Source organism: Sinohyriopsis cumingii, chromosome 18 (assembly GCF_028554795.1).
Source record: "Sinohyriopsis cumingii isolate HCF-2022 chromosome 18, ASM2855479v2, whole genome shotgun sequence".
Lineage (NCBI taxonomy): Eukaryota > Metazoa > Mollusca > Bivalvia > Unionida > Unionidae > Sinohyriopsis > Sinohyriopsis cumingii.
This window is the reverse complement of record NC_142978.1, coordinates 19,549,129-19,565,976: the sequence shown is the minus strand read 5'-3', so window position 1 is coordinate 19,565,976 and position 16,848 is coordinate 19,549,129. Positions and strand designations below refer to the sequence as shown.

The following is a 16,848-nucleotide window of genomic DNA, read 5'->3' as shown; positions in this document are numbered from 1 at the left end:
AAAACTGGAAGGTAAGTTCACTTAATGCATTAAGCTAATTCCTGGTTTATGCAAACAGAATACAATTTGGTCCATTATCAAAACCTCCAGCTCCACACCAGACTTGGTATGCATGCTGGCAAGGTCCACCATGCAACAGAGTTTGATTGATGCATGTAGATGACACCACATTTACAATACAGATTTATCAACAAAGGTGAAGTTAGAGTTTGAGAAAGACTTTTTCAAGCTGATGAACAACTTTGTCTTTGGGAAGACCCTGGAAAACCGAAGAAAGCTGAGTCAGCTAGATCTTGTGATACCTGAAGGTGAAGCCAAGCTGATTGCTGACCCAACATTTCGCCTGAGCAAAACCATAAGCATCTTGCTGTTCATTCTGCAAAGGCAATCATTTTTTGTTTATGAGCAAGCACATTATGTATGACTTCTATTAAAGACAGACAAAAGTGCACTACAGTGATAAGGCACACATCCTGCACATGGGCACTGACAGTCTGGTGTTGAGCATTGATATCACTGATGACTACTGATATCACTGATAACTACTGATATCGCTGATGACTACTGATATTGCTGATGACTAATGATATGGCTGAAGATGCTCACCAGAAACATTGCTAAAGAGCATCCATGGTCGAAGGCAACTTTAAGGATGAGTGCACTGGCAAGCCCATCACCAAGTTTGTCAGCCTCCTCCCCAAGATGTACTCCATACTAGTTGGAGGTCAGAATAGAGATAATTAAGGCCAGAGCCTCATGTCCTATTCATTTTTCAAGTCAGACAAGTACAATTTTCCTAGGCATTAACCTGGGGCAATTGTTTATTGTTCTATGTTACAATAAATTGGGCAAACAGTGATTTCATGCTTTAATCTCTTTATCTACCTTTATTTGGTCATTCATGCTCTCCAGGCATTCTGAATGCTTGAATCTACCTTTCTCCATATATTTATTCACATCATGTGGTATATCACACGTCATTGCTTATTGTCACACATGTACACCTATTGCCGCTTAACTGCATCTTGAGCTAAGTGACCGAATTATAAGCAAATCAAAACACTTCAAACAAAACAAACCTGGTATGATTAATTAGCTGGGTTGTAAACAACCTTGTTATATTGTATTTACTCAAAACAGATAATTATGAGTTGATCACCCTCTGATTTCAGTACAGCAAGTCAGTGCAATCAAAATTAACGATAGACACTTTGACATTGTTGGTGTCAGTTTCCTTTATGAATTGATTAAATGATTACACAGTATCACCTTTCAGTGCAATATTCCATTAAAATCGAAGCAAATTTGCTCAATAAGGAGCTGTCTGTGTTTATATTTAAATGACACAATGTGCATTATGACTACTTCTAAAGTAGTAAATGAACTTACTATTTTATTTCTGCAAGGAAGGAAATGAAAAAGATTTGTAGAAGGAAAATCCATGTGAAAGACGAGGGATTAAATGAAAGGCTGCCACTAGGTCCATAGAGGTATAAGCCAGACTTGGTGGCAGCAAAAATACATCCAATATGACAACTAAAGAAAGAGAATTTTTCAGCCAAATTAGGCTGATCATCATCAATGGCCTGAATTTACTGACTCTGAAGAAACAATATAAAATTGGCACAGGTTGGAAATTCAACCAATCAAGTCTCATGACAGTTCCGGATATCATTATGCATATATGCATGACACTAGCCTGCATAAAATCCTTAAGTTAAAGTAGCTGACACTCCACTTGGAAAGGTCATTTAAAAACTAAATAAGAACAAATTAAAAAAAAAAAAACACAAAAAGAGCAGTCTTTAACACAGCCTACACCTTTGCCCATAACGAAAAATCATTTACTGACATGGAAACACTGAATACACTCCAGGAAAAGACCAGTGCTGAACTTGGTTTTAACTACAAATCTCTTATGGCTTCATATGTAATATCAGTCCACTACAGACGGTACATGGACTGCAGTCTGACAGGATGCTTCTGCATGGGCAGCAGTCTGTCTGTCTGTCTGGCTGACTCCCATGTCAAAGCTAAATGATTCTTGGCCACTGTAATTATACATAGCTTGTTGTACAGCTAGACTGGTAGGCCAACAGCTTGAATAACAAACCAAAGATGTATGTATGCTTTTCACTACAGACGACTTGTGCAAGCTACTGGCAAGCTTTCTCACATACCCACACTGGCTGAGTCCTAGACTCGAACCCACGCAGACAGGTGAGATGGCAGTGATCCATAACGGACAGTGCTTTAGTCCATTCGGGGCCCCGCAGCACAGTTGGTACAGACTGTCCATCTGTACTGGTCCAATTGTAAATCTTCACATCTGGCTTGTACAAAGGCATTGTAACATATTTCAAGTCCTCACACCTCACTGGCATTGTCATATTTGTTTGTGAGCCACCATGGCTCACTGGTAGCATCGTAGGCTTATCCCTAGTGGGATTACAATAATGAAAATGCCATTATTACTTGTTGACATTATTGACAACAAAAGCATTTAGTGTCCTACTGATCACATGTGATTCCAAGGCTTGACTGGAATCTCCTGTACTTTCTACTCCATTCATGGATGCAGTATGTTCACATTTTGTGCCTCTGCCTGGGTGGTGGTGAGGGCAAAAACTCAACATCACCTAAGAGAGTAATCAACAATTCTACTGTATTCATGAATATAGTATGTTCTGGAGCTATTTCTGCATGAGCAGTGGAGAGGGCATCTTAACAACCCACATAAGATGAATCAACTAATCAGATGGGAGGTAGTTAAACATTCTCATTTTTATGGCCCATAAACTGCCCTTTTCAAAACGCTAGACAAAGTATTTCCATACAAAGTGTACACACATTACATGTGTGTGCCAATGAACAACTGTATGCAAAGACAAGTCTTGTGTCCCTCCTCCATAACCTTACATCGTTTACACTTCGTGTACTTGTCTGCCACCTCTGTAATTAGAGGAACAAACAAGATCATATAACAAACAAAGGAAAACAAAGCTAATTCATTCTGTTATTGTTTCCTCATACCAACACATTGCAATTCAGCAAAGTAAACATTTTATTCTGTAAAGTGAATCAATTCAACATACAAATTTATATGAATTTTCAGAAGCCAGTCTCGTTTCTTGGGTTACATTTTTTATTTTTGTGCATGGTTTCATTCAGATGTTATGGGAGAGTCTTAATATAGAAAAATCTTTTGATTTCAAAAATGTCTATTTTCTAGACTAAAATGTTCTTCAATTCCATTCATTAATGGTCATATATAAACCATGAATTTTTTTATTTCATCCTGGAAAAAAAGCATGCAAACCATGATTAATGGTGAACAGTCAGACGTATGAATAGCAATATTCAGATTCTTGACCTAGCTTGGAAAGGAGTAGGAAAGTCGACAGTTACATTTATCTGACATTATGTTGTGTAAATTTAAGTATAGTTCCTGGCAGAAGAGATATCCATTGCCTGTTGAAATTTAAAAAATAATCATGTTAAGTTGAGGTACACCGCTCCCTCGATAACTCGCGATCCCGCTTACAACGCGGTGTCTGTCTTGGCTCCCGATTTTTTCCAGAGAAAATGTATTTAAAATATCTTTAAAATACGCTGAACATGAAAAAATTACGATAAGAATTGATAAATTAAACCTTGATACATTGCTCGTTTTATCATCGAAAATGGTGATTAATGCCCATAAAAATATTTTGAAATTTGCAGGTTCTAAAGAAGAATTAATTTCAGAGATCTCGAAAACGCTTAATTACGCGCATTTGGATGCCAATTTTTGATCTGGGACGCAGAAAATCACTGAGGCGGGAGTCCTCCGTACGCATGTAATAGGTGCGTGGAAAAATTCAAAGATTTGCTGGTCCTGTTTCAGCCACCTGCTTTGTGGGAAAATGTGTTGATCAGTTAACTGTGCTGATATTTACAATGACAGAATTCAGTGACTGAAAGACTCTTTGATGTACTGCTGCCATTTTATAAGAGTACATTAAAAAAAAAAAAAGAACATGATGCAACAGCTAGGCGGCTAGTTCAAAGGCTTTGACTGGTTTAGTGAGAAAATGTACTGATATTTAGTGATTGAATTCAGAGGCAGAAAGACCCCGTTTTAAAATCCTAGCTAGACCTCTGTTTAAAGGTATCATATATTATGTAAGTTTTTATGATAAATAGTTGTCATTATACTGTAAATAAACAGTCTGGTGAAATAGCGATCAATGAAAACTTCTGGTAAATGCTAACAGGTGGCAACAGAGAATGAAATAAACACCAATTAAACGTCTTCCTGTGTGAAAGTCATGTTCTAATCCTTTAATTCCGTTTCAGTGTAAACATTATAATCACAACATATTATGTTCATTGAAAACATGAAAGAGTCAATCGACCGTCACATCGAAACCCATGAGTACTTCTTTGAGAACCTAATTAAATGTACATGCCGGCTTTGTTTTGATCAACAACTCGGGGAAGTGTTTGTCACATTGAAAAAAAAAAAAATCGATTACAAGAGACCTTGGGTGCTGGATTAAGGGTCTTGGAGCTGCCTTTGACGTAAAGCAAAACAGTAACAGAGACAACGACGATGATAGTGACTTCGAATGTTTCAGTGAAACTGATGTCATTAATGCCAAGGCTGTTTGGGAGAAATTCGTACAGACTCATGGTCCTGAGATGAGCGTTTCTCTTGATGATATGGAGGAGTGGATTTGTGCTGACAATGATTGCCCCACAGCCGAATACATGTCAGATGAAACTATAATTATTTCTATAGCGAACAAATTTGCAGCAGAAGACGATTTTAACTGGAGTAACACAAGTGTTGAAAGTAATGCAGATGCAGATGTTGCACCCCCACCTCTCTGCACAGGAAGCAATCAAATATTTTGATATTGCCATAAGGTGGCTGGAGACACAAAATGTTGACTACGTAAAGCTCATGCAGTTGAGAAATCTGAGGGATTTTGCTCGGCGGCAGAGAAACCAAGGAGTAACACACAAAAAAAATTAACTGATTTTTTCAAAAAGTGAATTGATATTTGTCAAGCGTGGCACAAACGGCAAGTATTAACTTGTTCTAATTTACATTGTTTTAAATTTGTAGACCAATTAAATACGTTAGTACTGATTAACCCTTGTTTTTTTTGTTTTCCATTTACTTCTATCGCATTCAAATCTATCTATCTATCTATCGTTCGATCAACACTGTTTCTCGAAAAGAGTCAGTCTTTTGTATATAAAAAAACGTCTAATTTGGATCAAACAATAAAACTAGAATGTATCCAATTCAACATAAAAATTAGCAATGTAGTACACAATGTGTGAAGTGGTACACATGTTAAGCGAACAGAAACCACGTGGAATAATGTTTTCGATGATCGCCTCAATATACTGTAATTTATCCTGAAATTAATGTTGTCCTATGAGAAAATAATAAAGTACACCATTATGAAGAGATATTTATTAACAGTTAATCTCAGAACGATTATAAAGTGAGTATTCAACAGTATAATCTGCCTACCCCCTCCCCCCGCCTACTTTTCCGTTCTGTCGTCAATCACTTTATTGGTTTTGGGCTTATTTTATAGGTCCCTCGATAACTCGCGCCTCACTTATAGTGCGGTCGATGTTTCTGGACCCCGATATGCGCGAGTTATCGAGGGAGTGGTGTATCTAGCTAGGAGCCTTTATCAGTCAGAATAACAGAAAACAGATAAAACAGGCCAAGCTTACATTAAATGATGTAATCAGAACAAAGACGTAACAAAGGACATGAAAATGTAGTTAACAAAATTAAGAATATTCTACCAAGAAAACTGCAGGACAAGAATGTAAAAAAATTCTTCCAACTTAAATCTTTCAATTTGATTATTTATTTGGGGGTCCTCTAATGTGTGTCATAATCTTTGATTAAAAAGCAACAAGGTCAAAATATATATGGTTTCCAGTCGGCCAACCATACCTATTTTTCATTGCTGACCTTAGCACTTTTGTCCCATAGATAAAAAAAAAAATTAACATAAATTTCACAAAATTGATTCATGCATCTAACTGAAACAGTTTTGCCCAGTACTTGAATCACTTAGTAAAATACATAAATACATACATACATATATATTAATCATTATTTCTTCCCAGAAGCATGTTTTTATTTATTGGACATTTCTACATAATGCTAGAATGTAACAAGAAAAGTTTGATCATGCAGGTGCTTTGCAAGAAAAACATGGGCAGATCCCATAGTTAGCCTGCTTCCCTGACCAACTCTATTGAATCTAGTATGAAAGCCTGGATCCAGACTAAACCTAGGCAAGCCAACATCCAGATTTTATCACAAACATCGGATTTCTAGATTTTTCTTACTATTCAACAAGTTCAAATTGTAATAGCAAGTTAGCAGCAGAAAAAGTTGATAAATTTTCTCTAACTGCACATGTCAAACTGCACAAATTCAGAAACATTTTAGCCTAACTTTGTTACTTCCATACCTTGTGTTTGTGTTACAGTGGAGTCCACCATCTGATGAGCGAGTGGAAATGTTCCCCACAGACAAAGATCTGGAGCCAGAGACTGAAGGGCGACTGTAAGAGAGGCACTTTTCATGCAGCTCGTTCAGTATTTCACCTGACTTAAGCATGTGCTGACTTATCTCCCGCAGGTTGGTCTTCATGTCCATCATAAGAAGCTAAAACACAGTAGAATATAATGTCTTTTGTGGATGGGGTTATGATAACAGATTTCTACTAGCATATTTGTGTACAATTTTCAATATGTAGTAACATTTTACAAGTGCTGACTGTCAGCATTTCTTAAGCGTTATTGAAGTGAAATCAATATAGATCTATCACACTGTAACATCTGTCTAGATAGATAAATGTGATGATGTGATGAACAGCAGCCATATTTCACGTTAATCAGAAATACATTTTTTAAAACTCTGAAGTGATGTAGATAACTTCTGATCATATATATATATATATATATATATATATATATATATATATATATATATATATATATATATATCTATATATATACACATACATACACACACATACAGAGAGAGAAAAATTTCATATAAAAATGCTCCTTCCCTCTTTACACCCCTCCAATAAGTAGAAAATCATGGGAGTCTCAGTGATTGAAGAATTACAGAGTGTGGAAGTGCAGTTGACAAAACTGTAGCGCTACAAGACATACAAAAATTGGGGTTTCACTATAGGCCATTTTGTAAACTGATTTATCTCTCTTGAGAGGGGAGTTCTTCAGTTCTGACAATCACTCCCGGGCTCTATGCATTCAACACTGGCGTTTGTGGATAAAGGAATCTTTGAAACTGATTACATATATAAAGACATTTCTTCATAAGATTGGATGATATGACATATTGTTAAATAATGGAAATGATAAAATTAATACCATAACAAATTATTAAAAATATCCAATTGGAATTGGAAGGATATGTAAAAAAAAAAAAAAGTACATAACTATCTAGTAATTAAAGATGTCAAACCATAAATAACCTGCTGAAACTTGTCTACAGAATAAAATTCCATAAAAAAAATATGCATCAGATCTTTAAAAAATAATGCCTGTATGATCAGTTTCATTATATCTCTGAAAGTGAATTCTTTAAGGAGGCTAGACAGAATTTGATTAAGAAATAGTATTACACATGCCCAAATATTTTGAAATACATGTATCAACACTTAGTGAAACTAAGAACAAAATATTAGCAAAAAATTGAAGCATATTTGTTAGCAAATTCTGAATGAATTAGAAACTTAATAGAGGGCTGCTCTGATTTCACATTCCAACAATTTGCAACTCTCACGTATTAAGTAAAACATATCAAAAACATTTTTTTATTTAGGTTACTTATCACTTTTCTTAGATACTTCCCTGTAATATCTACAATATCCATTATTTCTCATTGTCTGTCTCTGAGTGTTTCCTCACTTCTCCCCATGATGGCTTCGTATATAATAGAACTTTGATTATTCTTCACTCATATGCCTTGTATGTATGGCCTGAGTGTGATTTTTCAGCAAGTCTTGTTCTGTTCTGTTCAGTAGTTCTACAGTTGTTAAAAAATACTTAGATCTAATTATTGCTATGCGACAAGAGAAATATAGCACACCTGACTCGTAGTGCCTTCTGTTTTAATTCTTTATGGAACATTTGTATCATGAGCAGCTGTCAGAGTATCTGAGCCATATATACATGATTTTGCTAATATCATAATTTCATCACATGCATGGCTTTGATCTTTGCAAAAAGACTAATTATCATATCAAAATGTACTGACCAACAATCATTTAAAGGGGTCTCCTTATCAAAGGAAACTCTAGAATGCAAGATGTTTTTACGTTATTCATCTTTTGAAAACATGTTAAAGAAAATCAAACTAAAACCAGACACACCTATCTGCATCTTACAGAAAAATAGTTATCTGCTGATATATGGAAATAAAACAGTAAATGACTGCAATTCAGTGTGTTGGGCTTGCATAAATTTAAGCATTTCTGGTTTTACAACTGCTTACATTAACAATGGGGCAGATTACGAGTATCAATAGTCTACGAAAGTTGAGATGAATAGGTGGGAACATGCACTTAGTGGACAGAAGAGTTTAAATTCAAGGGGAATAACCTAGTTTCTGAAAGGGCCTATAAATCAATATAACAGGGGAAGTTGAAAAAATAGCAGCAGGAAGTGAGCTGGGGCAAAACATCCATCTGTTGGTCCAAGAGGCAATGCCCCTATCAGGGATCGTCCTGGGCTTCGCCAATGTCGCAAATTGCGATTTTTTTTAATTATTGGCGACAAAAATATCCCATCTGGCGATTTTTTTGGCGACATACTTTTTGGTTATTTAATTTGTACATACAATCATGGATTTGGACTGAATAAATTTAAAGCCAGAACGAAAGGAAGCCATAAACTTGACTAAGCAATGCATTGGAATCAATCTGTTACACAAACGATCCTTTGTTCTTATTGACAACCCTATCTTTACAGTGCATTGTTACATCATAATCTGCTTATGCTGACATCTGGGCTGAGTACTGTATGCTGCGATACAGTCAATCATGCTACCGCACTATACCTACAACTGACCGACTTCTGAAGACGCGAATAGAACAGATACAATTAATTGTATGGCTAATCCTTCTGTTTTTTTTTTATACATATACCAATACAATAGTTTTGCTGAACCTTCATAGAAAACTGATAACCTTTGAAGTACCGACTACTGTGTATAAATACAAAGCAAATGGAAAAAATCTCAATCACAATTACATCTGTCGCCAGTGCAGCATTTTACTCATTGATCTTTTTCTTTTGCCATCAGTCCCGTGTTACGGCTGCAGAGACTTAAACTCCGCAACAAGAAATAGCAAAAAAAAAAAACAAAAAAAAAAATCAGTTTTGCATAATTAATAATAATTATTTATTTCTCAAAATACAGGAGTGAAAGAATCCCTAAATTGGGTGTGAATTTACACTTATATATACGGTCCAATATTGCCAGGTGTTGACTCGTGTAAGTTTCATTCATGGGAATGGAGATCCTATTTTTCTTGTCGAGAAAATTTATACAGCATTCAGTGATCATTCTTGGGATTTAGGAAGCAATTCGCTACAAGCTTTGTGAAGCTAGCCATAAAGGGGGGGGGGGGGGGCTGCTGAGAGACTACTGGTGTCACCTGTCAGCACTGAGGACTGTGAACGTGGATTCAGTAAGATGAACCTCATAAAAACTGACATCAGAAATAAGCTCTGCATCTCATCTCTCGAGAATTTAATGAAAATCAGCATGTACAGATGTGAAAAATTAGACTTTGAAACTGCATTCAACAAGTGGGCAGCCCTAAAATCGCGACGGATCTTCATGTAACACTTTGTAACATTTTATTAATGCTTGTTGTAATTAAAGTATTAACTAATCCATCTTTTGTAATTTTCATTGCCTGTTACATTAATAGACTAAATTAACACTTGGAAAAATGTACACTACTTTTTTTGGCGACACTTTTTGAAAATTGGCGACAAAATATTGAGGTTGGCGATTATTTTGGCGACAGCTTTTTAAAAGCCAGGACCATCCCTGCCCTATTGTATGTGTGTTTGTGGAGGGGGATATAGACCCCCATAAGCTGAAATGGTTTTGATGATTCAACTCAAGTTAGATTCTCTCCCTGTTGGAGAAATGTAAAATTTGAAAATCTAAATAAAACAGCGTTAAAAACTTAGAGAATACTAGCAATATGGAAGATATGCAAATCTGAGGTTTTATAATACATGCACTAAATTCAACACACAAAAATAATAATAAAGCTAAAATGATGTATTGTTTTATGGCCAATAATATGTTGTTTATGAGGGTTAAGTTATTAGTATATTATAATAAAAATAATTTTTAATGAACAATATAAAAATAAATAACACTTATTAATTGTTACTATTGTATGTTTCTTCTAATTTATCCACCACACTTCTCTTGAATTGGCTGCAAACTGCACATCTTCCAATACAAATCAAGTTATCTCTTTTTATACAATAGGCAAGTCCTATTTAAGCATATGTACAATGCACCCAGGACTTGATAATCAATACTTAATCAGAAATAAACCAATCCATGAGTAACCTTGAAACCTCTCTACTAAATAATTAAGCTATCACCACCATATTTGGCCGTGCCCCCCCCCCCCCACTCCTTATACCTAGTTGTCAATGGAGCTATCTTTATTTTCTTATTATCTTATACAAAATTTAATTCCAGTCTTCTCCTTCTAAATTTTGTTTGCCTAAGTATATAAACAAGCCTAAAAGTTATGCAGATATAATTTTGAGTAACACCAAATGCGATTTAAACTGAATCTGGGGTCCATCGTGTACATTCTGCATCACATGACCGTACCTGTGACAAAATGGTGATCACTGAGGAAGCAGTTAACTGGATTTGTAAAAAGTCAAAGTACCTTCACCAGACTGTGGGAGCCTCAGCTGGTACAGCATCAGATTAGAACTAAAAGGATCACAAGTTCAGAACCTGCCCAGACCAGGTCAGGTCAACTGTCTTGATATGTCCATGTGAAAGGCACAAGTTTCCATTTACTCAGCACGACATAGCAAATAATGTTAAAATGCCATTAAAACTAACAAACAAGCAATTTCATAACAGTTTTTTTAAACTGCTTTTGATGACTTTTATAGATAAATATGGGTGTGTCACTTCTTAAACATGTCATACTGTGAAATAATTTAACAGAATCTTTATTCAACTAGTAAACAGAGGAAGCAAAACCAAGTAAGCCATGTATAATAACTTCATTAATCAACTAAAAGGTCTAAATAGTTGTTCATATATAAGTAAATAGACACTGCATATATAAATGCTCAGAAGTCAAAAGATAAAAGATACATACATACAGAATTACAATGGACACCATGATTCATAGAAACCACTGAGTCCAGAGTGTACTTGTATCTCATGAAATCAATAACAAATTCAGACCATGTATCATCAAAACCCTACAGATATAGTCATATAAGAGATAATATATATTTCAAAAATTATAATAAATAACCTGGGCCAAGTTTCCCAAATTTTCTCCTCAAATCAAGATTGTATATTATCATGCTTGTGATACATGATACTGTTGGGATTTTTTTTCAGAAGTGGGGATGGTGGACATGACAACAAATATTTCCCTAGATGCAAAAATTATACTCCTATGGATAATTTTATTCTTGAAAGGAAAGTTGAGGTATTTATTACATTTCAGGAAATTCCCATATTTCCTGCAGAACTATAACAAACCTCTTTCCAGCAGAATTAAAACTATTATGAACTTATTTTAATCCTTTATTAGTAATTCTAAGCGCAAAATTTTAATGATGTAATACTTGCCTGTCACTATTGCATTATCTGTTCAGGATGGAAATTATCTTTGTCCACAAAAGAAAATCCCATCCTCCCATTTGATGGAAATTTCCAGAGTCCAGAACTATCATGAACACAGACCCATTTTGTCCTCCATGTCATAGGCCTATATGCAGTAGCTATCCTCTGTGTTGGGACATCAGAGTATGGTGGGAGGAAAGGATAGTGACAAGTAAATATTAGATCACTGAAGATAGTCCACCACCCTCTAAACTACATTTTAATATCAGTAATGAAATAATTACTGCCACTGCATTCCTGAATTTATCAGTGCAAAGGGAGGCTAATGGTCTAACAAAAAATGACATATTCACCGTTATGGTAAGAGTGTGGCCCCACAGATGTAACTTGTCATAAGCTTGGGCCATCTTATGTGCCACAACAGTTGGTTCCAAAGAAGTCCACCATAGATGAACTCCACGGTCAGAACAGGGAACAGAAGAGACCATACCTCTACTGGTCAGATGGTCCGCCAGAATACTCTTCTTTCCAAGAAAATGATGAATTTGGAGAGTACTCTCTCCTGAAGTTACCCTATGAAGGAGGTTCCAAACATACATGCAGAAAGGAGCATGTTTGTCCACTTCTCGTCTTAGGTACAATATCACCACCACGTTGTATGTGGAGACTATCACACAACAATTCTTTACTCTGTTGATGCACCCCTGTAGGGGGCCCCCCGAGTGGCCGAAAGCGTTCTCCATTACAGATCACTGCCATCTCACCTGTCTGCATGGGGTTGAGTCTCAGATTCGGCTAATGTGGGTATGTGAGAAAGCTTGCCAGTAGCTTCTTGTGGGTCGATGGTTCTTTCCGGGTTCTTCCTCCACCATTAATACTGGCTGCCATGTATAGCCTATCGTGTGCTGAAAAATGGTGTTAAACCCTACACCAACACCCCTGTAGGGCTAAAAATACCACAGTAATTTCCAAATTGTTTATGTGTATAGTGTAGTTTCGTTCAGGGACCCAGAACTAGCCCTTCTGGTTCCAAGTGAGCACTCTACTCTGAGTCTGATATATTTATGAACAGATTGGAATGGGGTTCACAGGCATCCATGGGGATTCTGATCCAAGAGAAAGCCCTGTGTAGTTTCCAGTTCACCATAAGGTTAAATTGAATGGGGAGGAGGGCAATCTTCCAATGGAAACCAGGTACACTGCTAAGTTCAAGGTCACAAGTAGAGACTGACATAAGCGTGACGATGACAAAGTCTTGGCTTGGGGTACCTCCAAAGGTGTCAGGATTCTGTCCAGAGAGACACTAACTAATCCCATTTTAGTGAGGAAATTAATCCACACATATACAAATCTAGAGAAGGGACTTGCTCCAATTTCTCAAGGTCTGTAACTTGTCCCAGCTGGGTAACTTTGGACCAGCAACAGGGCAGATCTTGTTTGAAGGACTTTAAGAGGCCACTGTGGTCAACCAGAGCAGGAAAGTGGTCCTCAAGGTCCAGGCAAAACCAGAGGTACTTCACAAAAGATAAATTGGAATGTGAAGGTATGCACCCTGAAGGCTGATGGAGACTGCCCAGTTCCCAGGCTTTATGGCATTACTGATTGAAACTGATGTCTCCATTTGGAATGGTTCATCCTAATAAAATCTGTTAAGGCAGAAAGATTGATCATCAGCAGAAACATTTCACCTTGTTGGGATACCAGGAAAATCCAGTAGCAGAAGGCATGAGACTTTGTTATTTAACACACTCTATACAGCACCCTTCTATGTGGTGGTGCAGATATTACTGATGGAAATTTTCCATAAAATATACTGAAAATTAAAGCTCTACCGATGTCACTTTTTGCAGATTATGCCGATACCGTGTATAGTCAATTATTAAAATTGCTGTTACCAATTATGAGACCGATTATTTCATTATATTTGTTTTATAACAATGACTGGTTCAGAAACATAAACCTATTAGTGTAATGCAAGCAGGTATTTTGCCGTGAGTTTATAAAAAGGTTGTTTATGCAGCAAGTGAATTTGAACTTATATAGAACAACAAACAGAAACCGGACAAGAAGTACATTGCTATTTGTAACAAAACAATGATCACACAAATATAAAACTTGAAATTTTTTCAAACTAACACCGATAAAACTGATGGTTTGCCAATTCAAGATATAAATGAATGAAAATGTAGTAAACAAGTATTTTAACTTACGTTCAACCATGCAGGTCGCCATTACTAGATTTCAATAAATGACTAAAAAGTGTTAATAACGATAGCCCAATAATAATTAAAAATAATATTACGCATAATTTAAGACTAAAGTTAGATGTCACTGTACGATGGCTGCAGCTAATACTGAAAGCCTAGCTGAGGTAGGTTGTATTTAAGCAACAGTAACATTTCTCCCTTCGTGCCAGGTAACGATCCACAACAATCAAAAAAAATCTGGCCTGTACCACTAAATAGCTGCTCGCTCAGAACAGTTGAAGCTGGTGCAGAGAAATAGCGTCTAGCTAATATGGCCAGGTAGGGTAACTGAAACCTGTTAGTGTTCTATCAGCCGTATGTCTTCTTCTCATGGCAACAGAGGGCTGGCCAGATACAATTCAAGCATCGTGTCAACGGCATCATCCATGTGGGCTGTTTCGTTGACGATACGGACAGGTTCGTCACAGGCCACAAAAACACATAAAACAAATCCCAGAGATGTGATGTTGATGGTCCAGTGGCGTTTAAGTTTCAGTTTTTCTTTTATCTTGGTTGGGGGTACCTCCTGCTTGTCAGCTGATGCAACTATGATGCATTCTGCTCTAAGCATTCTTTGGATCTGGTCACAAGTAATTCTTCTCTGAATAGGCGATGTTTGAATCATGGATCCAAGTTCATGACCAAGACAAGCTTTTTGTTGCTGGCAACGTCATCAAAGCGTGTGTTTAGTGACATCAACATATGGTGCATTGTCTGAATACCTTGACTCGCTTTATGCTCTCGAGCCAGCAACATTCGGAGCATTTTCAGCATAGGAAGAATGACGGATACTGATGTTTGGCTATCACTTACTTCTTTGGTAATGTCTGCGAATGGACCTAACGTATCCACAATATTGTTAATCAAGACGCACTGTTGGGCTGTTAGGCGAGGCAGGTCATAGAGAGTAGTGTAAGCCTCCAAGACTTGTTTTTGTTTATAACAAAAAAAAAACATATTGTATGTAGAATTCCAGTGTGTCTGGACATCCTGGATGAGTTTCTTATGGGCAATGCCAAATTTTTCTTGCTGCTCTTTGAGCTGCCATTATGCCAGGATTAAGTGCCGGAAGTAGCTGACTATGGACCATGAGATCGCCAAAATATCTTTGACATCTTGTTGCGACACAATGCCATCACTGACAACAAGCTGCAGCGTGTTTGCATGCTGTCGGTTCCAGACACATTGCTTTGACCACGTTTGCACCTCCGTAACGCAGAAGAACATGGATATGAGTTTTGGGAATGTTGCATTTATCGCATAATTTGTCCAGTTTACTCGCCAAATATTCTCCTGTGTGTGATTCATCGAGAGGCGTTTCTGCTAAAATCACCTGTTTCCGCTGAAAGTCTTCCGTCAGCCAGTGTGCTGTAAGACTCAACAAGCTATGCTGATGGATGGGTCTGACCACGCATCAGAGGTCAAACTAAGGTCAGATTGGACAGAAACTAAATCACGCACCTTGCTTTGTATCACCTTATGCATGTCAGGTATCAAAGATGTGGAAAAGTACTTCAGACTTGGAATTTTATAGTGCGGTTCTGACTTGGCCATCAGACGTCAAAAAAAAAGAGAAGTCTTCAACAATGGAAAATGGTTGCACATCTAGTGCCATGAACTCTGCAATAGCTTGGTCCAACTAACAGTTCTCTGGTCGTCAAATGCAAATGGCTGCTTCCGGTCCAGCAAGGCATCAATGGTCAGAGTACAAGGAGTTGCTGCAGCTGACGAGGTTAACTGTGCAGCATCCTTTTCTTTTTTTATCTGCCAAAAACAGGCCATGTTTGACGATATGCTTGCAGCGGAAGTGCTGGACAAGATTTGATGTATAGTTTTTAGAATCATTTCCACCTCTGGAAATGCATGCTTTGCAAAGTGTGAAATTTGCTTTGGACTCATCGACTGCATTTACTTTGAAGTAATTCCAGACTAAACTTGAGTGATTCGAGTTCGACATTATGCATAGGCTTGGTAGTATATTTAATAGTGTATAATAGCTAGTCAATATTAATAATCCAAATGATTCGCGCTCTTCAAACATTTTAGATCGAGTTAGTTACTACTAAGTCGTGCACGTGGCTGGATGGATGCACGCACCATGCTGGAAGTCGCGATGAAGCAGCTCAGCAGCTGGGGTATCCAGTGGTTACGTCACTGGCACTGGCACGCCAATATCAATGCTGCATAATATTTGTATGTCAGCGTTCAGCTGCTTCATCATGTGACCACTATTCGTTGATTAGCAGTATTGCAGGAGTGGTTAAAGAACAGATTAACTATAGTGAGTCACATTTTCATAGTAGTTAGAAATTTTGCTACCTATCTAATCTGCCTAGCTATCTGGTAATGTGTATGCTGGAAGTTCAACAGCCACACAAGGCCTCATTGGCTGGTTGACTGCTGTGACTGGGATGAGTGCAAGAATGGTACTGATAATTTATTGCATGTAGACAATCAGCGGTAGTTTACAGCAAGCGTGTTAAAAAGTATTTACTTTTAAGAATATATTGTCTTTCACTTAACCCCAAATCAAATGTTTATTCCTTAATTTCCACTATTTAATTCTGATTTAAAATTCAAGCCATGTCAAGATGAATGTTATGACTGAATTTATATTTTGGAAATTTGTTTACATCGGCACCGATTATTTCTGCCGATACTGATTATACTGATTGTTCTAAT

The 16,848-nt window shown here is 37.0% G+C and overlaps 1 protein-coding gene across 1 annotated transcript in view; it reads right to left on the bottom strand.

Moving 5' to 3' along the window:
- LOC149776177 (uncharacterized) overlaps positions 1 to 16,848 on the bottom strand; it is a 62,480-nt gene that overhangs the window by 33,515 nt on the left and 12,117 nt on the right. The window contains exon 4 of the mRNA XM_089942486.1: positions 6,498 to 6,694. Coding sequence (XP_089798612.1) covers positions 6,498 to 6,694 — 197 coding nt within the window. The remainder of the gene's footprint in view (positions 1 to 6,497; positions 6,695 to 16,848) is intronic.